This window comes from Rana temporaria, chromosome 1 (genome assembly GCF_905171775.1).
Source record: "Rana temporaria chromosome 1, aRanTem1.1, whole genome shotgun sequence".
Classification (NCBI taxonomy): Eukaryota; Metazoa; Chordata; class Amphibia; order Anura; family Ranidae; genus Rana; species Rana temporaria.
This window is the reverse complement of record NC_053489.1, coordinates 471,186,533-471,213,693: the sequence shown is the minus strand read 5'-3', so window position 1 is coordinate 471,213,693 and position 27,161 is coordinate 471,186,533. Positions and strand designations below refer to the sequence as shown.

Sequence of the window (27,161 nt, the reverse complement as noted above, 5' to 3'; positions counted from 1 at the left end):
GGCTGGGGTACCTGCGCGTAGTTTTTGACTGTTGATCGTCGATTGATTCTCAACAGTCGCTCATTCCTTAGAGCTTTTTTGGTGACAACTGGGAGTATAGAGGCTCCCGGATTGTTTCTGCAGAGTATTTTAGGTAACCCATGGTCGCAGGGAAGTAATGTTGATTGGGGGGGTCTTATATGGTGATGGGCGGAAGACTGTCCAAGTGAGCCGTCACTCGTTGAGTCTTCTCTCCCCGATTGGTCCAGAGGAAGGCGAAAAACCCCAGGCGTGCTGTGCCAATCTGCAGCGACCGGGGGAAAAAAAATTCCTTCCTGACCCCCTCAACGGGCGATCGGTGCAACCCTGGATCAATTGCCTAGGGGGGTGTGTGGGGGGGATATGTACCCCTGTGTTAAACTATGGGAGTCCTGTTTTTTTGTGCTGTGTCTGCAGCAGCCGAGAGCTGGGAGGACCCTGCCTGGCTGCACTATCCCTGGGGAGAGCCGACTCGTTTGAGAGCGTCTTGCTCTTACTATCCCTGGGGTGAGCAGACTAAGGTGAGAGCGTCTGCTGCACCGCTGAATCTACATATCAAGAGTTCCAACTTTATTAGCTGCAAGCTTGTTCTGGATCAGTGATTGAACAAAATAATGAAGACTCCTGTCTTAACTCCTGGTTTTTAACTCAGGCACTTTTGTTCAAATAATGCACTTCTGGTCAGAGTCCACATGTGAAGCCACCATCAACTGGGAGCCAGCTCCTATGGGAGTTTGTACAGCCACTTTATACTCACCTGTGAAGACCTGTGAACAAACACACACCTGTGAACAATTAAACCCTCCCCTTAATTAGCAGAAAGGAAAAAGAAAAAAAAAGCTGTTTAAAAAGTGTCAGAGAAAGAGGGGGAAAAAAAAATCAACCCTTGCAAGCAGAAGCAGTTGATAGCAAACTCCTGGTTTTTAACTCAGGCACTTTTGTTCAAAGAATGCACTTCTGGTCAGAGAGTCCACATGTGAAGCCACCATCAACTGGGAGCCAGAGTTAACCCCAGGGGAACCACACCTGGAGGCAGAACTCTGTCTCTGGGAAAGTTATGCACAGTGCAGCCTGCATCTACATAGTTAGGGAGAGATTAATGTTTGTTGTTTTTCATGTTGCTGGACTGTGCTTCTAAGAGGATCAGTAAAGTTTTACTAACTGTTCATTCCCCAGTCTAAAGTTATTGCAGAGGAGTGCATGATTGTACACAGCGTATAACAAAAAACTGGGCCTGTCTTATACATGCAGGGTGAAGAGAAGGACATGTAGTTACTAAAGTCAAGAGATACAAGGGAATAAGATGCCAGACAGTGGGGGTATAGTACCATCAGGGGTGACAGGTTTTCTGTACAGAGAGGGGATCAGTTTGTGTTTCCCTCCCTAGTGGTTGGTGCCACAGCAACCAGGACTGAACCTGCGTGGTGGAGACCTCGGGGACCTAGCTGCAGGTACAGGAAGAGTTAATGAAGTAAGATGTGCACACACGTGTGTGTGTGTGTGTTTGTGTGTCAGAACCTGTACTCTGTCACTGGGAGTGAGGTAATAGTAAAGCTGGGCTGGTGGAATCGGACACAAGCTAAATGCTACATTACAAGTGGCAAGGTGTGAAACTCAGGGATGAAGTGATTCATGGTGCAGAGCCTCAGGTTACGGTACAGTGGCATTGGGTTTATGGCTCACTTCTAAGTGAGAAGTGCCACCTTCATTTTAAGTTCACATGAACGCAGTTCCACCTGGTCCCCAAGCCTTGGTGAGTGCAAGGAGAGTAGGCCCCACCCACAAACTGGGAGCTGTATATAATCCCTATACCTCCCAGCTTTGTCCGTGTGCCATGTACTCTCACCAAACTATCTATGTGTGCATTATATACACACAAACCCAAACCATCTTCTATTGGAACAGTACAATGCTAGGTGAATAAACACAGATCCCATACATATTACTACCTGTGTACCTGAACCATCTACTTTAGGAGAGCAACAGTATAGTTCTGTGTGTAAATACAAGGGTTCTATCTATATTGCTACCTGTGTTTCCAAACCATCTACTTTAAGAGGGTGACCGTATAGTGCTGTGTGTGTATATACTGTACAAGGGTCCAAACCAAGTATTTTGGATGAGGCCAGTACAGTGCTGGGTTTGTATATACAGAGATCCAATTCATATTACTACTTGTTTAGTTAAAGTGTTACTAAACCCACAACAGTAAAATCAGTCTGTATATGCAGTAAAGCATGCTTGTTATACTCAATGTGGAACCTGTGGAAGGGGTTAATCCACTGCATTTTGTAAAAAGGCTGTTTGATCCTGTCTTCCACAGTCCCAAATCCATTTCCTGATCAAACGGATCCTTGCGCGCACTCTGCAAATGCTCAGTTTGGTGTGCATTGCTAGAGCTTTTTTCTTGGGAAGGGGGTCAGCACATGGCCAATCGGCAATGTCCAGAGGGAGGGTTAGGGATCATGCAGCTCATAGGACAGTCAGAGCAGAATGAAAACTTCTCCTACAAGCTACTGATGAGAAAGGGTATTTAGAAGTTTATATTTACAAAAATAATTGCATTTCCATGTTGTATATGCGACCAGATAAAAGGAATGCAGGGTGGCCATCGGTTAAGTAACACTTTATTCCATCCATTATAAGGGGATGGAAGTACAGTGCTCTGTATATAGTTGGTCCCAATTACAATACTACCTGCGTATCCAAACCATCTACTGTAGGAGGGTGACAGAACAGTGCTAAGGATCCCGTCAACATTACAGTATATTACCATCTGTGTACCCAAACCATTGGCACTCTATATGTTGTGTTGTTTTTTTTACTTACTCCTGACTGTTGCATACTATAAACTGTTACATAACCCTAAATAAAGTATTTATTATCTTGCATACATTCAGGTGAAAAACCATGAGACTTTACAATGGTTGTTGATTTTAATGAAATTCTTCTTAAAGGTGGGCAAATGTAATGGAAGAGTTAAACATTTTTTTAAGGTATTCTTTACCCTGAGGTTTATGTCTGTGAGACTGTGTCATATAGCATAGTAATTAGGAGAATTTTGTAAATACAAGGGCTGAGGCATATGTGTGCAGTGTATACAGTGACCAGGCACAAGATCTGTCATCCCCATGACATCCCCATGACAGTAGTCATCCAAACTACTGTACTTTCCTACCTGGCCATTCCTGACACTTCTCATGTCAAAATCAGCATTTTTTGCTAGAAAATGACTTGCAACCTTCAAACATTAGATAGAGGCCCCAGAGAATAAAATGGTGGGTGTTGCAAATTTTATGTCACACAATATTTGCAGAGGCAGGTTTTCAAACACAATTTTTTGGGAAAAAAAATACTTTCATGAATTTTAGTGCACACAATATAATACCCACTTTTTTGGAAAAATATAAAAAATGATGTTACGCTGAGTAAAGCAGGGTTTGACAAATTTGCTTGGAATCTAGGAGCCAGCTAAAAAAGTTAGGAGCCAGAAAACGCACCCCGTCCCGACGAGCTTGCGCGCAGAAGTGAACACATACGTGTGCAGCGCCCGCATATGTAAACGGTGTTCAAACCACACATGTGAGGTATCGCCGCGATTGGTAGAGCGAGAGCAATAATTCTAGCCCTAGACCTCCTCTGTAACTCAAAACATGCAACCTGTAGATTTTTTTAAACGTCGCCTATGAAGATTTTAAAGGGTAAAAGTTTGTCGGCATTCCACGAGCGGACGCAATTTTGAAGCGTGACATGTTGGGTATGAATTTACTCGGCGTAACATTATCTTTCATTAAAAAAAAAGTGTATTTTTTTCCCAAAAAAGTGCGCTTGTAAGACCGCTGCGCAAATACGGCGTGACAGAAAGTATTGCAACGATCGCCATTTTATTCTCTAGGGTGTTAGGATAAAAAATATATATAATGTTTGGGGGTTCTAATTAGAGGGAAGAAGATGGCAGTGAAAATAGTGAAAAATGACATTAGAATTTAACTTGTAATGCTTACCTTGTAATACCAAAGGCCACCACCAGATGGCGCCAGCTCACACAAGGAAGAGCTGGGGACTTCACAAAAAAAAAATATATATATTTTTTTTTTTTGCCCACCCTCCAAGCCAAGTCGCCAGGACGCTATTTCTAGTCGCCCTGGCGAAAGGGATTTGTCGAGCCCTGGAGTAAAGAGATATCTAACATGTCACGCTTAAAAGTTGCGTACGCCCCTGGAACGTTGCCAAACTACGGTACCTAAAAATCTCCGTAGGCCAAAATTTAAAAGAGAATTACAAAGGAGGTCTGGTGCTAGAAAAATTACTAATGCTCTGACGTTTGCAACCATACCTCACATGTGTGGTGTGTGATCACCATTTATATATGCGTGCGGGACTTGCGTATGCATTCACATTTACGGGAGCACTTTACATTTTTTTTTTTTTTTTATTTAAAACTTTTTTTTACACTGTCCCTTTTTTTTATTATCAACTTCATTGCTATTTCAAGGGATGAACAACATCCCTTGTGATAACATGGGCCTTGACAGGTCTTCTATATGGAATTTATTAGACCCTAGATCTCTCCTCTGGCCTCCAATTATGCAGCTGGTCAGACACAAGATTGGTCTGATCGGCTGCTTCACTGGCCATTAACAGACCAGGAAACAGAGAACCAAAACCGGAAGTGAAAAAGTCTGTTCCTCTGCAATACACTAGATGCTGCTGGGCAAGGCACAGCGCAGGGGGGGGCCTGGAGGGCACAGCGCAGGGGGGGGCCTGGAGGGCACAGCGCAGGGGGGGGGGCTTGGAGGGCACAGCGCAGAGGGGGCCTAGAGAACGTGGAACTGGGGGGGGGGTCTGGAGGGCACATTACTGGAGGGTTGCTGTGACACAGCTACTTGTTCTGGTGCTCTGATCCCTGCCGGTCTCCTCTCAGGTCACGTAATGTCACCCACTTGAAAGAATTGGAGGGGAGGACCGGCAGGGATCAACGCTCTGCAATCAGGGCTACAGGAGCCCAAATTAGCCAACAGTGAATCTCCACATGAAAGGGGTGTGCTGCGGGTTGGGGAATGCCTCTGCCTAGAACTGGCTATGCTTCCCAGCTTGAGAGCTCAGGCGGTAAGGCACCAAGGCACCTTGGCTCTTTCCTGCTCTGCCAATCGATTGAGGGGGAGGAGCACTTGCGGGTGGACAGGAACTTGATGGTGATCTACCAGTCACCTGCCCACGGTCGACAGGTAGATCGTGACCCCCGGGTAGCCGACCTCTGCTCTCCACCTTGTTCAAATAGAGAATGCTTTGTATTAATCGGGGGGAAATTCAAAGTACCTAAATGGCACCCATTCCAAGGCAAGCGACCTCCTTACAGTGCAGCAGGGCATCTGCACAGTGCATCAGGGCATCTGCACAGTATGGGACATGGTAGCTAATGGAGATCACTGTAGAAGCGATGCTCAGTTCAGTGATTTTTAGCTTCCAAGGTAACCCCCCAGGTATGGCACATACATATACATTGGTCAGAGCTGCATTGAAAATTTTGATATTTTTCAACTTTCAAAAGTTTTGACTGGCGTTCTGGTTTAAAGATTTCTGAAAAGTACAAACTTATGTCATATAAAAACAGCATTTTAGCTAATTTCAATCTCGTCACAAGTTGTCATTGAATGTGTTTAATCACTTCTTCTGACCAAGTATATAATCTGTGTGATCCGCATTGTTGGGAAGATAAAAATACATGGATAAAAGCAGATATGTACCAATCCTACTCATTATAGGGCATTTCTTACCTCGCATGACTAGCTATGGGTCAATCTATCATCTGACTTAGCATTTTGTAATCGAAAATCAGATTATATAACAATAAAACCTGTAAACTGGCAGAATTCCAGTAACACTGGAGCCTAAAAGGCAAACAATCATTTTCATTGTTTTCTATTAGAAGAGTAGTTTCTGAATTAAACTTTTACTTTTGGAACAAAGGTATACCTCTGCTACCTCGGTGTAAATAAAAATCTTTCAAATATTTGATTGATGTGAGAATACAGTATATGCTAAAAATCAAACACCCACTGTGTTGCCACAAGTAAAAGCAATGTATTTATGTAAATGGTGTTGCGCAAGCTATAGTGAATCAATCACATCTATCTATCTATCTATCTATCTATCTATCTATCTATCTATTAGGGGTGCAACGGATCGTCATTGATCCGTGATCCGAACCGAAAAAGATTGATCCGAACCGCACACACGTGATCCGAGGATTGTTTTCTAAAAAAAAAAAAAAAATTGCGCATGTTCAGTCCACACACAGCGTGGTCATGGCGAACGGAGGAGCTTGAATGCCCCGCATCATTTAAATCCCCTGTATGGGAGCATTTTGGTTTCTCTGTCAAATATAATGATGAAGGAAAGAGGTTAGTGGATAAATCCGTGACGGTGTGTAGGCACTGTGGCACAAGAATGCCATATGACAGTGGGAACACATCATGTATTGTCACTAGGGGTGCAACTGATCCGTACGGATCAGCACCTTCGGGTCGGGACACACGGCGATCCACGGGCCTCCCGGTCCATAGGAAAGGCCGCGGCTTCGGCCTAGCTATCGAAGCGGTGGCCATCGAGGATCTACCCGGTGCGGGGGATGCAGGCTGCTCCTCGGAAGTTTGTGGGCACTTGAGCTCAATATGTCATTGACTCCTAATAGCCCAGCGATGAGCTCCATGCTGCACCTTGAGGAATCCACACGGGGAGCCGCTGCTGCCGCCGCACCGGGCGTCCTGCTGCTTGCCAGAGAAGAGAGAGGAGGCGATCGGGGGGATCTGTATGGACTGAGCACGTAGGGGGGATTTTCACTAGACACTCAGCCCGCCGATCAATGACACTAAAGGGATCTGATGATTGGGATAGTTCAGGTCACAGTAGGGAACTGATGACACCACTTTCGTACATGGGGCTGCGACTTCCACTTGGCTGCACATATAAGTATTGCGAGATGCAGTTATTTCAACACAAAACAGAGCTTATACGCTTAAATACAGTATTTGTAAATCTGACGGACTGTTTAAATGTGAAAATCAGAGGTGTTCTGTCACATTAGCAATAAACAGTCCGTCGGATTTCCAAACACTGTATTTAAGCACATAAGCTCCGTTTTGTGTTGAGAAGAACTGTGAAATCTAAAACTCTGGTGGGTGTAACAAGATTTGTCTTTTTTTTTTGCTGATCCGAAAATGATCCGATCCGTGACTCCTGATCCGAGGATCGATCCGATCCGTGAGTTTTTTGATCCGTTGCACCCCTACTATCTATCTATCTATCTATCTATCCCACTTTCTTTAAGAGAATCAATTGGTGTGTGTGATAATGTGAAGACAATTGGTGTACTTCCACCTCCCGGTGACACCTATGTGCTCCCAGAACTCTCACCTTGAATGAAGAATCAAATGCGCATTTTGGAGGAGTGATACCTTGGTACCTTATTTGGAAAGATTATACTAGTCATCAGTGTCTTGAATCGTCTATTTGAGACATCCATTCCTTAAAGTGGAGGTTCACCCAAAAAATCTATTTTTAACATTAGATTGAGGCTAATTTTACTAAGCAGAATCGGGTGTTTTTTTTTTAAATGAATGCCGTACTTACCGTTTTAGAGATCGATGTTCTCCCGCCGCTTCCAGGTATGGGCTGCGGGACTGGGCGTTCCAATTTGATTGACAGCCTTCCGACGGTCGCATACAGCGCGTCACGAGTTCCCGAAAGTAGCCGAACGTCGGTGCGCAGGCTCCGTATAGAGCCGCACCGACGTTCGGCTTCTTTCGGCAACTGGTGACGCGCTGTATGCGACCGTCGGAATAGGAACGCCCAGTCCCGAAGATCATACCCGGAAGCGGCGGAGAACATCGATCTCTAAAACGGTAAGTACTGCATTCATTTAAAAATTTTAAGCTGGCTATAGACTGAGCTGATTTTGGTGAAATCGAGGGAGCCAATCAGTAAATTTTCAACCAAACAGCGGCTGCATCCACCGAGTCAGATGCAGCTGCTGTTCAGGTATTCCTAAAGCTGTTGGTACCAGCTGTCAGAATACAATTGTTGCCACTGCAAAAATGTCATTATATGGCCAGCCTTAGATTGAGCACTGATCCTATTGTGGTGACGGATCGGATATGTGCACTGAGGTGGATTACACTTGCTGACTGAATATAAGAATCACAGCAGGATATGCACTGGAGATGACAATTACTTTTTTTTTAATTACATTTTTATTGTATCATTATTTATTAATATTTATGGATTGTGCTATTATTATGCATATTGCCATTTAAAACTTGAGGTGGTATATGGTTTAATTTAGTGATGCATTTTTTTTTATATAAATATAAATATTTGCTTCCTAGGAAAATGTTTATACACGGAAGTATTTAATATTTGTTTTATGAAGTTGAAAATACAAATGTGAAACCTGTTTTGTATTTTATGGTCTATTGCAGATCAGCAGGAAATTGACGGAAGAATAGTGGAGAACAAAGGTACATTCTGTCTCCTTTTTTTTATTTTTTTATACAAGACTATTAAAGTGTGTGTAAACCCTAAGAGCTGGTTCACACAGGGGCGACTCGTCCGCTTTGTTCAATGGAACCTTTCTAATAGGAGTGACTCAAGTCGCTCCGACTTAGAAAAAGGTTCTTATACGACTTTGGGGGCGACTCAGGATGACTTGCATTGACTTCAATACAGAAGTCATTTTGCAAGTCGCCCCTGAAGTCGTCTTGAGATCACCTTGCCGAGTCGCCCCCAAAGTCGCGCTGCCCCTGTGTAAACCGGCTCTAAAGCTGGATATACATATTCAGTTTTTTTTCGTGGGTGGAACAGAAAAAAAATTGACAGGTCTCCGTGACAATAGAAACAATGTTGATGCAGGGATCTCCCCTGCCACACTTTTGTATTGTGACAGGAGGGAAGTGCTGATCGAATGCTGGCTTTCCAGCATGACCGTTTGACAGAAGCCAGAACAGACCGCTATACACACAGACAAAGCCTACCCTGCTTACAATAAACTTCTCTTATTTTCCTATTTTATTCCCTTTTTGTTTTGTTTTATTATATCATTATTTTATTTTTTTAGATCAAAACCTTTTTTTATTGACAAGGATAATGGGTAACTGTAAAGTACAGCAAAAAGATATACATAGAAAGTAGCAACATAAACGTATACATTATGTATATTCCCAAATGCAGAGATTGCTGTTACTGGTACCAAGCTCATATAATATCATTATTTATTGATATTTTTGGATTGTGCCATTATTTGTTATGCATGTTATCTTTTGAAATTAGAGGTGGTATTTGGTTTATGATAGTTGTGCACTTTTAAATATTTTATATAATTTAATTTAGTAGTACAACTTTTGGAAAAATGTGTGTTTGTGATATACTGTAACCAAGTTAAAGGGGTTGTAAAGGTTTGTTTTTTATTTTTTAAATAGGTTCCTTTAAGCTAGTGCATTGTTGGTTCACTTACCTTTTCCTTCCATTTCCCTTCTAAATGTTTTTTTTCTTTGTCTGAATTTCTCACTTCCTGCTTCTCCTCAGTAAGCTTTCCACCATCATCCGAGCGGTGGAAAGTCAGTCAGAACAGCTTACTGAGGAGGAACAGGAAGTGAGAAATTCAGACAAAGAAAAAAAAATTTAGAAGGGAAATGGAAGGAAAATGTAAGTGAACCAACAATGCACTAGCTTAAAGGAACCTATTTGGAAAATAAAAAACAAACCTGTACAACCCCTTTAACTTGTATTATTTGTTTTATAGTGTTATGAATAAAAAAAAAAAAAAAAAAAACCACAAAACCTGTTTTTGTATTTTATGATCTGTTGCAGGTCGGCAGGAAGTTGACAGCAGAAAGGTGGAGAACAAAGGTAAACCTTGTCTCTTTGTACAACATTTTTTTTAATAAGTGTGCATACAATACCTGTTGAGCTTGCAACAAAAACTGTTCTGTGTCCTCTGCACACTAGCCTTAATTTGGCAGAGATGTGAGTGGTTGAGAGGAGGGGTGACACCACTCAGTTGACAAAAATGCTGTGTGTTGTCAGCTGAAAACAAGGCTTGTAATCATTAATAAATCTTTTAGCCCTGGTTCACATTAATGAGATATGCCAAACCGGTGTCAACTGCCGGCAATGGCAGCGTCCAAATCGGTGCAACGTCGCCTTTGCAGCACCACACCGATTTCCAAAAGTAGTGTCTGTACTACTATTGCCGATTTCGGGGTTGCGATTTCCATTGACATCTGCACAGAAACCCACACAAATGTCTCTGAAATCGCCCCTGACTTGCACTGACATGCGGGAATGAAACTGTTCGTGTTCAGCTGTTTTCATTCCCGCAGTCAGTGTGAACCTAGTGTGGTGCTGGGACCCTGTGCGACCTTAACCACTTAAGGACCGCCTAACGCCGATATACGTCGGCAGAATGGCACAGCTGGGCACAATCACGTACCTGTACGTGATTGTTAAATGCCCAGCCGTGGGTCACGCGCCCAGGTTCGAAGCTCCGTGACCACAGCCCTGATCGCCGCCGGAGTCCCGCGATCGGTCCCTGGAGCTGAAGAATGGGATGAGGTGTGTGTAAACACTTCTTCACAGTGGCGCTGTCATTGATCGTCTGTTCCCTGATATAGAGAAAGGCGATCAATGACGTCACACGTCCAGCCCCGCCCCCCTACAGTTAGCAACACATATGAGGTCACACTTAACCACTAGGGGGCACTGAAGGGGTTAACTCCCAAACGGCAATTGTCATTTTCACAGTAAACAATGCATTTTTATAGCATTTTTTGCTGTGAAAATGACAATGGTCCCAAAAATGTGTCAAAATTGGCCGATGTGTCCGCCATAATGTCGCAGTCACGAAAAAAATCGCTTATCGCCGCCATTGGTAGTAAAAAAAAAAAATTATTAATAAAAATGCAATAAAACTATCCCCTATTTTGTAAACGCTATAAATTTTGCGCAAACCAATCGATAAACGCTTATTGCGATATTTTTTTTTTTTTTTTTTTACCAAAAATAGGTAGAAGAATACATATCGGCCTAAACTGAGGAAAAAAAAGCTTTTTTTATATACTTTTGGGGGATATTTATTATTGCAAAAAGAAAAAAATATTGAATTTTTTTTCAAAATTGTCGCTCTATTTTTGTTTATAGCGCAAAAAAATAAAAACCCGCAGAGGTGATCAAATACCACCAAAATAAAGCTCTATTTGTGGGAAAAAAAGGATGCCAATTTTGTTTGGGAGCCACGTCGCACGACCACGCAATTGTCAGTTAAGGCGACGCAGTGCCGAATCGCAAAAAGGGGCCTGGTCCTTTACCTGCATAAAAGGTCCGGGGCTGAAGTGGTTAAAGACTGTTGGTTTACGCCAGCTTTTGGCCTATTTAGTTCTGACCTGACTATGGCTCAGAGCCCCACCCAACAGACAGGAAGTCTGTTCCTGGGAGTCACGTGGACTCCCATCCCTCTGAGAGGAGTCAGAGGCTGCATGTCTGCAGGAGGCAGATGTCATTGGTGAATGAGCAGCAAGGCGCTGATCAGGAGTAAGCTATGAGAGAGCTTAACTCTAGGAAACTGTTTGTTCTGAGGAGCAGAACTTAGGCTTAGGCTAAAGGCCTGAAACAGCCGGATGGCAAGAATGAAAGCCAGGAGGCTAAAATGTTGAGTATGCAAGATACAGTCATGATGGAACCCCCTGTGAGGGCTACTCATGTATTTCTGAACTTTATGTGCTTTTAAATAAAAGTGGGCTACCAGGCCCTTAAACTCAGTTCTGGACTGGCGTACTCACTAAAAACGCACCTACCGCTGGAGTCTGATCACCCCAATCTTACACTAGGCTAAATGTATTTTTGCAATGCAAGCAGTGTATGTACCTGAGTTTGACCTTGTAATGACTCTGAATGAACAGTCATTTATTTAAAGACCAATTCCAGAAAGAACAATTCCAAGCACAGTGCTTTTTTTTTATCTTTTAGGCTGGGTTCACACCAGTGCGAATTGGAGTCCTGTGCATTTTCTGGTGTTTTTCAGGTCCGAATTCAGCCAAAAATTCGGTCTAAAATCAGATCTGAAACATTGAATGGAGACACACCGGACCCCCTGCTGTGAGCCGCTGCATTCTCCAGTGTGAACCCAGCCTGAATATTCGTTTTTTCAAGTTTAAACTCACAATTGTTTTTTTTTTTACTTAAATAGCTGTTTCTAAGCTACACTGAGCTGATTCCAGAAAATAGCGGGATTATACTTTATACTTTTTTTTCAGCATCACTCAGTGAAGCTCAGAAACTTTAATTTAGATACAAAATATGAAACAAATGTGAGTTATAGCAATTATTAAAAACTGTAAAGAAATGTATAAAACCCAGTTCCTGGAGCTGAGATTTAAGTGACTTGCACTCAAACGCTTTATTATGCCCCTGTGACACTATCTGATTGCTTTATCAGAAATAAACATATTGCTTCACACGCAGAGATGCTACAAATGTATACATGATGGAACTTGTTTATAAATATAAAATAATAATAGTGCAGCGCAAAACAAACAATTTTAACCTCCCTGGCGGTATGATTCTGTCAGAAAAAAGGTGCTGAAAGCGGTACCATTATTTGCAAGGAAATTTGGCGTTTTATATTGTAGGTCTGTAATTTTTAGAAATAACTCACTTAAATCTGACCAAACAAGAATCTAATAGGCATCCCGGGTATGACATTTTTTTAAAAACAAAATTATAAATTATAATATAATAAATAATTATAAATAATTATAACAAATAATAATATAATTATAATAAAAATTATTCAATAATGTAATCAAATTAAAATCACTGAAATTTGCTCAGTTGCAGAATTGTTGCTGTCATTATTTTTTTTTTTTTATGACGAATTTCCCCACAAATCGCTATCGCACAATTCTGCAAGTGATTATAATTTATTATCGCTGTTTTTTAGCTGATCTAAAACTATTTTTGACATAAAGGGACACTTTTGGTTGCTATGGACAATCTACAGTTTGCAGGGAGAAAGAAACGTTTTTATTATATAAAATGACATGCATGACACAGGACAGACCACTAGGGACAAGGGGTGTGTGTATTTTTTACATACAGTACTGTAATCTATAAGATTACAGTATACTGTATGTAAAGTGTTTGTTTACGTTTTTGAATTTGGCGCCGTTCTCCGTCCCCGTGCGTCGTAACGTCGCAGGGAACGGAGATCGGCGTCACACGGAAGCACTATGTGAATCGAGCGAGGTCCCGCTCGCTCACACAGCGCGGTGGCATCGCTGGATCCAGGGACAAGGTAAGTAAAAAGTGCCTGTGGATTCAGCGAGGCGAGCCCGAGACTGACTCGGGGTTACCGATCGTAGCAGGAAAATCTAACCCCGAGTCAGTCTCGGGAAGACCGCCAGGGAGGTTAAACTATACATACAGAAAGTTAAAACATATGATATATGATGTATAATTAAAAATTATATAATAAAGTCCATATAAAGTGCTCAAGTGCAAAAAGATGATCCAAATCGGAATATAATAGTGCAAAAATCCAAAGGGTGATATCCAGAAGGAACCTCCACCAAATAGCAGGAATGGCCTCTCACCTTTTTTTAAAACTGAAGGAAATGCAAAAATGGTTTCTATTCTATCCTGCGACTGAAAAATAAAAGCTAGAATCCTACAAGTTCATAATTATTTTAAAACTAATTTGACTTTATATGATCACAAACCTGACTAAACTGAAGTCCAGTATTTTTCTGGGTATGCTCATACCAGCTGCTGCCTTACAATACAGTGGCTGGTGTGCATTGTGGCCGGATCATTGTTCACTTTTTTTCTTTTAAACAAACTTTATTTAAATGTTACACAGTCGTCCATAAAGTTCAACTGGCCACCACGCAGTGTGAAGCAGTAGATTGTCTCACACTGCACTGAAAAAAAGTATTGCATGCCCTAATTTTTTTTCAGCGCACACCACCACAATACAATGGTGTGAACCAGGCAGATAAGGAGCCTTGTCATGCAGTGGGACTGCAACGGAATAGCCGCCCAATACAGTCCCACCACATCTGGAGTGAACTTACCCTATACCATGATTAGGAAATCTTTTAGGCTTGTAAAAATGTTGTAGCATTGATGGAGAGATTGCCCCTTCTTGTACCAGTGGCACAAGAAGCAGCGAGAATAAATTCTTTCAACAGACTCTGACAGCAATAAAACTTGGAAGAAACTATAACCCTTCCTAAATCTATCCAAACCGTAACAACTAAAGGTTTTAAGTTTAAAGAGAGAATAATGAGAGCTGGCATTGTTGTCCACCATCTGAAAATGCTACTTCCCTGGCTGTCTGTTAATCTGACCAACAGGCCTCAATACTTGGAGTCAAACAAATATGCAGATCAGGAAGGTCCGAATAAAGTGAGCTATATGAAATTATTTAGGACCAGTATGTCAAACTATTAAGCAAGTGCAAGGAGACTATTCCCCAAGAAAAGTCTCCTAAGCGAAGGGCAAAACAGTGGAATAGCTCTACCCTGAACAGATTACACATTAAGTAAAAAATATGAATTTTATTGATATATAGAAAACATAGTGAAATATCCAGATACAAATTATGACAAAAACTAGATAAAATCTATACAAAGTTCACATTACACTGGTACTCCATTATGGAACATAGGAGTTGTAATATTCCTCAGTGCACGAACATTCCATCCTCTACATGTTTCGCTGCTCTAAACCGCCATTAGGAAATCTATATGAAGTACCTTCCTGTACCCATGGGCACCGTGGGCAATGCGGGGTAATTATTTTCACTGTATCTGATTGTCTGGTTTTGGGGGGATCATATAAGAGCGATGTCCTGGTACGGGCCAATGTCCAATTTAAATGTCTTCCTCAAGCCTGTAAGGGAATAGCCCCTTAGCAAGAGGCGCTCACTTAGGGTGTTATCTTGTATATGGAAATCTCCTTCCTCCATGCAATTTCTACGCAATCTGAGAAATTACATATAAGGAATGCTACAGACAAGAGGTCTTGGGTGTGCACTAGAAGCATTCAACAGTGTTACCGGCTGTAGGTTTCTGGTCTAAGTCCATGGCAAGTGTGCCATCAGGATGTTTGATGATCATAAAGTTTAAAAACAGGATATGCTCGGGTCAAAATTAAAGGTAAAGTACATATTTAAGTCATTGATAATAAGTTGCTGGATAAACTCAATCAGGAACTCTTTAGAGGCCGTCCAGATGAAGAATAGATCGTTTATGAATCTGTACCAACAGAAAACATGGTTAAGATAAGGTAGGTAACGGTCTTCTAAAAATACCATTCTTTCCCAACCACAGAGGTAAAGATTTGCATAGGAAGGGGCACATGAGGTGCCCCTGGCTACTCCTTGGACCTGTTAAAAATGTTGTTCCATAAATACAAAATAATTGTAATAGCTTCAAAATTAATCCATTGAGAGCCCAAGTGGTCTGATCTTCAGCCATCTGTGGGGGATACTGGAGTACAATGCCTTAATACTAACATCAACAGCCACAAACAGGGCATCCGGAGGGACCTGAATCCACTCTATATGTTTGAGCAAATCTGTAGTGTCCCATATGTAAGAAGGTAGACCTGTTACATGGGGCATGAGGAAGGCATCAACAAATTTACTGGCCGTGTCAGTTATCATTGCTATTTGGATGATCATGGTACCCCCAATTTTTTACCCTATAGTTAGTTATCTGGAGACCTCACTGATATTCATAACTATTAAGCTAGATGGCCAATTTGGAAGCAAGAAATGTAGCATTTTTAGGAGAAGAGACCAGTGGTGGCAATCTCCATGCTTCACTCGCAGTAGATCTCCTTTAGCAAATGGCTATTTTAAATCTTTTTTTTTTTTTTCAAGTGAACCTTACTTTTTAGGCGGGTCCTTAGGCTTCCTGTACTTACCTTTTCAATGTCCCTTAAGCACCCCAATAAAAAAATAAAAATAGATCCCAAATTTCATGAGGTCTCAGCATAGCACACCTGACAGCACCAGCCTGACATGCCCATGAAGGTTTGAAAGTGTTTGGGCACCCCACCATGACATCAGTCCATGAGCTTTTCAGCATTGGGCCAATTCTTTAAAGTGGTTGTAAACACTTGCATATACCCAGTGAAGTGACTAGCCTCAGGTTAAACAAATTCTTCTATATAAGTTGTATCTGCCTTCTCTCCTCTACATCAGTTAAAAGAACAGAGTTTACACAGCTTTTTGGAGCTTCTGGAAGGCAGGAGACAGGGATCTGATGTCACAAACAGCATTGGCCCTACCGAACTGGCTGAATTGTGATCCTTGTATGGCCAGCATTAGAGATAGCAGTAAGAACACTAGAAGGTGTGTACCCTTAGCAGGACTTTTGTAGCTGCTGCTGTGTGTAATGTTTTAAGTTTTAACGTGGAACTAAACCCTCCTATGCTTTACAGCCAAGGCAGCTGCCATCTTGGATACTATCTAGTATATAAGATCTCTGCTTTTAGAAAGCTAATAATCAAATTCAGTGAATGTTGAAATATGTACTTTGGGGTGGATTCAAGAAGCAATTGCGCCTGTGTAACCATAGGTTACACAGCGCAATTGCTTACTTGCCCCGGCGTAACGAGTGCTCCTGATTCAGGAACCTCGTTACGCCGACTGCAGCCTAAGATCTGCGCGGCATAAGGCTCTTATGCCCGCATATCTTAGGCTGCATTCTTGCGATGGCCGCTAGGTGGCGTTCCGTTGTGCTCAGCGTATAGTATGCAAATTGCATACTAACACCGATTCACAACGTTGCGCGAGCCCTGCTTACGCAATTTACGTCGTTTCCGTACAGCGGTTTTTGCGTAAGGCTGCCCATGCTATTAGCAGGGGCAGCCAATGTTATGTATACCCGTCGTTCCCGCGTCGCGAAATTTGAATTGTACGTAGTTTGCGTAAGTAATTCGTGAATGGCGTTGGATGCCATTCACGTTCACTTTGAAGCAAATTACGTCCTTGCGACGTCATTTGCCGCAATGCACGTCGGGAAAGTTTCCCGACGGAGCATGCGCTCTACGATCGGCGTGGGAACGCGCCTAATTTAAATGATCCCCGCCCCCTACGGGATCATTTAAATTGCGCGCTCTTGCGCCGGGCATTTTGCCGGCGCGCCCGCGCAATTTACGGAGCTTCTGCTCCGTGAATCAAGGGCAGCGCAGCAAATTTGCGGGGGCGCAGGGCAAAAACGTTGCCCTGCGCCTCCGTAAATAATGCGCAATTCTACCTGAATCCGGGCCAGGGTGTTTTATTGGTCCATCCACATAGACATGAGAACTAAGTATTGTGGGGTAGAAAATATGAGCAGGACCATAGCAGTAAAGGGCTAAAGGCTGTTTTTCTTATAGTGTGACTGCTAAGATGTAGCCTAGTGATTACCATTGTTTATACACACTTTTTATTTAACTTGACAGATGGAAATTTCACAGAGACAGATGCGTGTGTGTCACGGTAAGTGAACATTTGGTAAATATTGATATTTAGTTGATGGGCGTTTATTGTTTAGTTGTTTTTAACCACCCCAATACTGGGCACTTTTAACCCCTTCCTGCCCAAGCCATTTTTCAGCTTTCAGCGCTGTCACACTTTGAATGACAATTGCGCTGTCATGCAACACTTATACCCATATGAAATTTTCCCCCACAAATAGAGCTTTCTTTTGGTGGTATTTGATCACCTCTGCGGTTTTTATTTTTTGCGCTATAAACAAAAGAAGAGCGACCATTTTGAAAAAAAATTCAATGTTTTTTTTACTTTTTGCTATAATAAATATCCCCAAAAATATATTAAAAAAAAAACGATTTTTTTTCCCTCAGTTTTGACTAGGGATGCACCGAAATTTCGGCCGCTGAAACATAATCGGCTGAAAATGGTGTTTTCCCCACTTTGCCGAAACAGAAAATGTTACCGATAATGGTGCCGAAAAAGTTGCGGGGTCATCCCGCTGGGTGCCGCACGTGTCATCCCGCTGGGTGCCGCCCCTCAGAGTCTCCCCTCTCTCCTTCTCACTCCTCAGAGTCTCCCCTCTCTCCTCCTTCTCGCTCCGTGCAGCAGCTGCAACGATGTCTCTGATCCAGCATCGCCGGCCGCCTCTCTCCGCCGGACACAGCCCGGCGAATGACGCGGCTGAAGCTGTGACATTTCTTTTATTGGTGAGGCGGGGCCACCCGTCACATGACCCCACCCCCTCTGACGCAAGGGGGAAGCCAGGCTTCCCCAGTGACATAGCAGAGGGTGCGTCAGAGGGGGACGGGGTCACGTGACGGGTGGCCCCGCCTCACCAATAAAATGTCACAGCTTCAGCCGCATCTTTCGCCGGGCTGTGTCCGGCGGAGAGAGGCGGCCGGCGATGCTGGATCAGAGACATCGTTATAGCAACTGCTGCAGGGCAATTCAGATCCAGCTTTGACACACAGTGTGACCTCATGGGCACTGATAGGCTGTACCTCCTGGGCACTAGCAAGCTGCACATGATGAGTACTGGCAAGCTGCACATGATGGGAACTGGCAGGCTGCATGTCATGGGCACTGGCAGGCTGCACATGATGGGCACTGGCGGGCTGCATGTCATGGGCACTGGCAGGCTGCATGTCATGGGCACTGGCGGGCTGCATGTCATGGGCACTGGCGGGCTGCTGCATCTGATGGGCACAAGGAATTCAGGAATGTAGTTGTTGTCCTGCGATTCGTCCGGGTCCAACCGATAGATGTGAGTATCCTTGGGTCTCTATCACAGCGCTGGTGTTTTTGTAGGTGTAACCTTGCTGGGTCCATGCGCTTGGTTGTAGGGATTGTAGGTGCACAGATGTGCCGATGGAGACGCCGGAGCGCACGTTGAAGCGCACGCTTATGGATGCTATGGTTGCGGGGACCCAGCAAGGTTACACCTACAAAAACACCAGCACTGTGATAGAGACCCAAGGATACTCGCATCTATCGGTTGGACCCGGACGAATCGCAGGACAACAACTACATGCCTGAATTCCTTAACTTAATGTGAGTACTTTTATTTCAAACACTGAGTAAAAGCTGTACAGTTCACCTAGTGGCGCCTGCTTTTTTTTTTTGTTGTTTCTTTTATCATATGTACTTGGAGTGTTGCTTCAGCTCCCCCTGCATGGCTGCCCGGTAAAACAAACTGTCACTCATGGTACAAGCTCACCTAGCTTACAGGACTTATTGCTCAGAGGACTCTCTTTTTCCTTTACAGGATTTACCACATGCGCTTTACTGTATATAATTGTCCCAACCTATCACATAGGCTGTGCAGAGAGCCACGAATAGCTACTGCCGCTGGCGACCTTTCATTATAGTGAACACAGCTAGCCGCTGAGAGCTGCAGCAGGAACTGCCGCTACAATTCAAACTGGCCTTAATCGCCAGTGTGAATGCAGCCTATTTATTTTATTTATTTATTACTATTTGTTTGTGAAGCGCACATATACCACCATTCGGTGGTGCCAAAGCGCTTTGTGACAGATAGCCCGGATGTTCTGGCGAGGGTAGTATAAATAAAAGAAACTGCGGCGGAGCAGGAGGTGAGATAAAGGGGAAAAGAGAGGAGGCAAAAAGGAAAAAAGAGGAGTGAGAAAGAGACAGAGATCAGTGAGTGGATAAGCGTAGAAAAATAGGCCTATGATTGAAATGCTTGGCAGAATAACCAAGTCTTCAGCTTCTTCCTAAACATAAAAAGACTTGGGGAGATACGAATGTCAAGAGGGGTTTGGTTCCAGAGAGTAGCCCCCGCTGAGCCAATCCTTTTTCCTCCTATAGAAATTAGCCTAATACCTGGTTGCCCATTTTCATGGATTGTGTCTAACATATTTATTGTAGACTGCATTTCAATTTTGCTGAATATTGTAATACTGTTCTGTCTAGTTTTGTAATTGCTGTTCTCTTTTTTTTTTTTTTTCTGTTAGGCCCCTTTCACATTGAGGAGTTTTTCAGGCGGTACAGCGCTAAAAATAGCGCTGCTATCCCGCCTGAAAAACTCCTTCACTGCAGACTCAATGTGAAAGCCCGAGGGCTTTCACACTGAGGCGATGCGCTGGCGGGAGACAAAAATATCTCCTGTCAGCAGCATCTTTGGAGCGGTGAGAGGAGCGGCATGTATACCGCTCCTTCACCGCTCCTTCCCATTGAAAACAATGGGAAACCGCGGCAATACCGCCCGCAATGCGCCTCTATAGAGGCGCATTGCGGGCGGTATTAACCCTTAATCGGCCGCTAGCGGGGGTTAATACCGCACCGCTAGCGGCTGATTCTCGCGGCAATCCCGGCGGTATAGCGCCGCTATTTTTAGCGGCGTTATACCGCCACCGCGGCTCCCGCCACAGTCTGAAAGGGGCCTAACACAAATGTTAAAAATTAAGTGTTTGACTTTAAGAAATACTTGACTCAGGTAGGCAGGAGAAACAACATAACAGTTAATTTTTAATTTTGTCTGTAAGATACTTTACCTCAAACCCATGGGGTGGATTCAGGTACGAATTGCGCCCTCTTACGGAGGCGCAGCGTACCATTTTAACGCTGCGCCTCCATAAATTACGTGCGCTACGCTTCATTCATGAAGCAGTAGCTACGTAATTTGCGCGGGCGCTCCTTAAAACTGCCCGGCGCAAGGGCGCGTAATTGAAATGATCCCGTAGGGGGCGTGGATCATTTAAATTAGGCGCGTTCCCGCGCCGAACGTAGTGCGCATGCTCCGTCGGGAAACTTTCCCGACGTGCATTGCGGCAAATGACGTCGCAAGGACGTCATTTGCTTCAACGTGAACGTAAATGGCGTCCAGCGCCATTCACGATTCACTTACGCAAACAACGTAATTTTCAAACATTGCGACGCGGGAACGACGGGTATACTTGGCATTGGCTGCCCCTGCTAATAGCAGGAGCAGCCTTACGCGGAACCCGACGAACGTAAACGACGTAAAATGCGTACGTAGGGCGCGCGTACGGTTGTGAACCGGCGTTGGTATGCAATTTGCATACTCTACGCTGACCACTACGGGAACGCCACCTAGCGGCCATCGTAAGAATGCAGCCTACGATACGACGGCATAAGAGCCTTATGCCAGTCATATCTTAGGCTGCAGTCGGCGTAACGAGCTTTCTGAATACAGAAAAGTCGTTACACCGGCGCAACTAAGCAATTGCGCTGCGTAACGATGGTTACGCAGACGCAATTGCTTGCTGAATCCACCCCCATGTGTTTAGAAAATCATCTTGATAAACACATGAAGAATTAGATATTTATTCAGTCAAATCTTCAATTTGCTTTTGATCATTTTGTAAGGTCCCCGGCACTTGATCCAGCTGCAGAATATAAAATGAAATATGGACGCCGTGGATTGGCTTTAATCTTCAACCATGAATGGTTTAACTATCGCTTAAGAATGCCTGAAAGGAGAGGTACCACAGCTGATCGATTTAACCTTGAGAGAAGGTAAGTGCAGAAAAAGGTGAACTAAAGTTCCAATATCCAGCTGTCTAGATCAAGCTAGAATGCACTGGATGTAAAGTTGGCCAAGAGATGTACCAGGGGTCCTCAAACTACGGCCCTCCAGTTGTTCAGGAACTACAATTCCCATCATGCCTAGTCATGTCTGTGAATGTCAGAGTTTTACAATGCCTCATGGGACTTGTAGTTCCGCAACAGCTGGAGGGCCGTAGTTTAAAGACCCCTGATGTAAACTAATGACAGTTGGGTTACTGGTGCTAAATCTGGTGCAGTTCTACATAGAAACCAATCGTCTTACAGTTTTTGGGCTTTTTTTGTCAAAGCTTAACCACTTGTCCTCTGGAAGATTTACTGCCTTTCATAACCAGGCCATTTTTTTGCGACACGGCACTGCATTACTTTAACTGACAATTACACGGTCGTGCTCTACCCAAATAAAATTTGATGTAATTTTTTTCCCCCACAAATAGATATCTTTTGGTGGAATTTGATCATCCCTGCGTTAAATTTTTTGCGCTATAAACAAAAAAAAAAACAACAACAATATTGGAATAAAAATAATATATTTTTTACTTTCTGCTATAAAACACATCCAATAAAAAATTAAAAAAATCAAATGTCTTCATCAATTTAGGCCAACATGTATTCTGCCACATATTTTTAGAAAAAAAATCCCAATAAGTGTATATTGATTGGTTTGCGCAAAAGTTATAGCATCTACAACTATGGGATATCTTTTTTTGTACTAGTATTGGCTGGGAACAGCGACTTTTAGCGGGTTTGCGACATTGCAGCGGACAGTGGAAAGCTAACTGATGCTTTTGACACTTTTTGGGGACACTAATACAGTGATCAGTGCTAAAAATGATGCACTGTCACTGTGCTATGACACTGGCTGGGGTGGGGCTAACATCAGGGGCGATCAAATGGTTAACTGTTTGCCTAGCTAGTGATTAAGTGTACTGTGGAAGGCATGGATCCATGTTTCTGCTTTGCAAGAACACAGGATCGATACCTTCCCTACTAACAGAACAGTGATCTGCCTTGTTTATATAGGAAGACCGCTGTTTTCCCTCTGTACCGAAGAATCGACAGGTGCCTGGCGGACATCGAGTCCGCAGTACCAGCTGATCAGCTCCCGCATGCTCGCCCCAGACCTGGAAGTGTTGGATCACATACTAGGTACGTGATCCAGCGCAGCAGTGCCACTTTGCTGCCGTATATGTAAGTTATACGGTCAGCAAGGGGTTAATTAAACAAGCGGTAGTAAGAAGCTGATTGGCTACCATGCACAGCTTCAAGAATATTTGCACTGTCCAGTTTAAAGCGGTGGTTCCCCCTTAAAAACAACTTTTTTTTTATTCCACTGGCCCCCCACATTACAATCGAATTAAGGCTATTATTTTTTTTTGGCTGCTGTACATACCTTGATACAGCATCTTCACCCGTGCATCCGGGTTGCGAGTCCCGCGGGAGTGGGCGTTCCTCACATGTGTGTGTTTGACATTTTTCACAAAAACGAGCTCCCCCTTGTCGCGTAAGCCGCGTCACGGTTGGCGAAAGGAGCCGAACGGCGAGTCGGCGCTATACTGCGCATGCGCATCGCCGTTCGGCTCCTTTCGCCAATCGTGACGCGGCTTAAGCGACGGGGGGAGAGCTCGTTTTTGTGAAAAATGTCAATCAAACACATGTGAGGAACGCCCACTCCCGCAGGACTCGCAACCCGGATGCACGGGTGAAGATGCTGTATCAAGGTATGTACAGCAGCCAAAAAAAAATAATAGCCTTAATTCGATTGTAATGTGGGGGGCCAGTGGAATAAAAAAAAGTTGTTTTTAAGGGGGAACCACCGCTTTAAGTAAATCAACCCCACAATCACAATTCTGCACATAGGTTAAAGGAGTTGTAAAGGAAAATGTTTTTTCACATTAATGTAATCTATGCATTAAGGTGAAAAAACATCTGATGCTGCCGCCCCCCCTTATACTTACCTGACACCTCGAAAGTCCCGCGCTCGGTCCCGAGATCCTCTTCGCCGCTCAGCCTGGCCGCTGATTGGCTAGAGCGGATGGATTGAGAGCAGCGCAGCCATTGGCTGGCGCTGCTGTCAATCACATCCAGTGACGCGGCATGCCGAGGGGCGGGGCCGAGTGATACAGTGAGCGGCTATGGCCGCTCGCTGTATCACGGGAGCGCACCCGCAATTATTGACCACCATGCAAGCTTTCTCACATGACTGTGGTGAGTAATTGCGGGGAGGACCAGAGACAGCCACCGAGGGACCCCAGAAGACGTGGACCGGGGCCACTCTGTGCAAAACGAACTGCACAGTGGAGGTAAGTATAACATGTTTGTTATTTTAAAGAAAAAAAACATTTCCTTTTAGTAACCCTTTAAAAAGACGTGTCCATTGAGTTCAACGTATTAACTGTTTACTTGTTTATTCAGCTTAACTCAGCTCGGCTTTGAGGTAAAGCACTACTTTAACTGCCCTGCAGCCGAGGTACATCAACACATCCAAGATGGTAAGTGAAACTTACTTAAAAACCTTAATGATCTAAATAAATGCCTATATCAAATTGTATATGGCATCCTTCCTAACAGTGGAGGTTAAAGATGGGACATTTTTGCTTTCAAAATTGTCTCGAACAAAGGGTTCAGCATTTGTGTAGGACCCTTAGCATTGCTCATATATTAAAACTATTTGCATTGTCCTTTTTGCCTATATATTAACGTAATAATGACAGTATTTATTAATGACAATAATTATCCAATCATTCCACTCTAGCTGCAACAAGTGACCACAGCGACGCCGACTGCTTCCTTTGTGTCTTTCTGAGCCATGGAGAAAATGGTCAAATATATGCCCATGACTGTGCAATTGAAGTTAAGGACTTGACAAGCCCTTTCAAGGGTGACAAGTGCCCAAGTTTAGCAGGAAAGCCTAAAATTTTCATATTTCAGGTAACTGTAAGGTATTGTTTTTCATTTTCAGCCCTCAGCGCTGTAGTGTAAAACTTATAAGAGTAGATGATGTATACTTAAAGGGGTTGTAAAAGTTCGTTTTTTTATTTTCTAAATAGGTTCCTTTAAGCTAGTGCATTGTTGGTTCACTTACCTTTTCCTTCGATTTCCCTTCTAAATGTTTTTTTTCTTTGTTTGAATTTATCACTTCCTGTTCCTCCTCAGTAAGCTTTTCTGGCTGACTAACCCCCCAGCCAGAACAGCTCAGATGATGGGGGCAAGCTTACGGAGGAACAGGAAGTGAGAAATTCAGACAAAGAAAAAAAACATTTAGAAGGGAAATCGAAGGAAAAGGTAAGTGAACCAACAATGCACTAGCTTAAAGGAACCTATTTAGAAAATAAAATACGAACCTTTACAGCCCCTTTAAATGGTAAAGTGTAGGAAATACTTACAATACTTACATACTTTTTGGCTGTTTTATTTTTGGCTCCCAGTGACAGTGCATATATTTACAACTGCAAAGTATACACAGTGCTGCTTCTTTATACATCATCCATATACATTAATGCTGAAGTCCAACAATATATTCGGTCCTTCAGGAACTAAATTTAGGTGATGACAAAAGTGCAGTCCTCAAAGTGCCCGTGCATATAACTTGCTATATCCTAAAGTGCTGAATCTACAGTGCAGTGCTACCCTCTTTTGTTCCCACTCACCGGAAATATCAGGAACAGAGAATTTAGGTAACACCTCCTTGTGTTGTAACTGGATATGCTGTTCAATAAACTTTTTTTTTTCCTTCACTCCTCCATATCTCATGTTAATTTCAATTTATTATTACATTCCATGAAATCATAGAAGAATCTCCATAGTGTAGAACTGTTTTATTGGGTTAAAAATTATATATTTTATATATATATACACACACACACACACACACACACACACACACACACACACACACACACACACACACACAAATACGCTTACAATTAAGTCATTTAAACAGAGCATGTAGACCGGTTATGACCGCCGGGGTCAAACTGCCGGCTGTACTTCACTAGGATGTGGTCTCTTGACTCGTTTCACCCCTCCCATTGGGCGTCTTCAGAAGCTGAGGCCTCCCTGATTGTTCTCCTTTTTATATAGTGCTCCCCCCTTCCCCTGTGAACCTAGTTTTAGCACTGATCACAGTATTGGTGTCCCTGGTTCCCAAAAAGTGTCAGTTAGTGTCCGATTGACTGCCACAATATTGCAGTGCCGCTATACGTCGTTGATCACCGTCATTACTAGCATAAAAAGTAAATAAATTCTAGTTTATGTCCCATCGTTTGTAGACGCTATAATTTTTGCACAAACAATCAATATACGCTTATTGGGATTTTTTTATCAAAAATACGTAGCAGAATACATATTGGCCTAAATTTATGAAGAAATTATATATTTTTTATTTTGTTATTGGATATGTTTTGCAGGAGAATGTAAAAATAGGATTTTTATATACAGCTTACCTGTAAAATCCTTTTCTTGGAGTACATCACGGGACACAGAGCTGCTTAGTAATAACTATGTGGGTTATATATCCTACCTTCAGGTGCTGGACACTGGTGTAATCAACCAAACAGGAAGTCCCCTCCCTATATAACCCCTCCCATACTGGGAGTACCTCATTTTTTGTAGCAAAGCAATAAGTGTCCCAATATCCCCAAACAAGAGGGGCGGGAGCTCTGTGTCCCGTGATGTACTCCAAGAAAAGGATTTTACAGGTAAGCTGTATATAAAAATCCTATTTTCTTTATCGTACATCACGGGACACAGAGCTGCTTAGTAATAACTATGTGGGATGTCCCATAGCAATGCCTACTGAGGGGAGGGAGACACCAACAATGCAGACCGCCATGAGAGGACTTATAATGCTGCCTGCAGCATACTGCGCCAAAAAGCTGCGTCCTCCTGCCGTCTTATGTTCACCCGATAGGAATTAATAAACGTAAGTACAGACGACCAAGTTGCGGCCCTGCAAATCTGAGTTATAAAGGCTTGGTAATGCATTGCGCCAAGCGATTACTATCTTGGTAGGGAGCCCCTGAAAAAAGCCAGGGGGAATCCCACTCTATAAACCACAAGCCTGAATAATAACCTGATGAATCAACATTGAAAATAGTTGAATTAGACGTTGCCTGCCCTTTCCTGGGGCCTTCTGGCAGCGCAAACCTCTCAGCTTTCCGTATCCGAGTAGCTGCTTCAGCTAGGGCTTGACCCTTCTTACGAGAGGGAGAGAGAGAGAGACCATCTTAATAGCTGATCTGAATACTGCCTGCCCATATCTAGGGTCTTCTGGTAGCACCATAAAACGCCAGCTTTCTATATCTGAAAACCTTCAGATAGATTGTTAACTGCTCTCATCTCTATTGAGAGAAAAAGCAATAACCTTCCTTCCGCGGACCAAGGTTTTGAAAAAGGAAGGCAAAAATATCTTGGATTCAAAAGAACACTAGATCCTTCTAGTAACTAAGGTTGGGTGAGAATTAAACATCACCCTTCTTGTGCAAATAATTAAGTATGGCTCTATACAAAGATAGTTGCCAATACTTTCTTGCAGATGCAACTGCAAACAAAGAAC

The 27,161-nt window shown here is 43.2% G+C and overlaps 1 protein-coding gene across 4 annotated transcripts in view; it reads left to right on the top strand.

The window, feature by feature from the left end:
• The window catches only part of CASP6 (caspase 6), a 68,996-nt gene that overhangs the window by 31,388 nt on the left and 10,447 nt on the right, over nt 1-27,161 (top strand). For 2 of the 4 annotated variants that reach the window (XM_040329127.1, XM_040329145.1), the window contains 6 exons: nt 8,499-8,537; nt 9,886-9,924; nt 17,527-17,563; nt 21,407-21,556; nt 24,020-24,096; nt 24,360-24,535. In XM_040329127.1, coding sequence (XP_040185061.1) covers nt 8,499-8,537; nt 9,886-9,924; nt 17,527-17,563; nt 21,407-21,556; nt 24,020-24,096; nt 24,360-24,535 — 518 coding nt within the window. The remainder of the gene's footprint in view (nt 1-8,498; nt 8,538-9,885; nt 9,925-17,526; nt 17,564-21,406; nt 21,557-24,019; nt 24,097-24,359; nt 24,536-27,161) is intronic. The other 2 variants (XM_040329136.1, XM_040329153.1) reach the window with 1 other exon arrangement.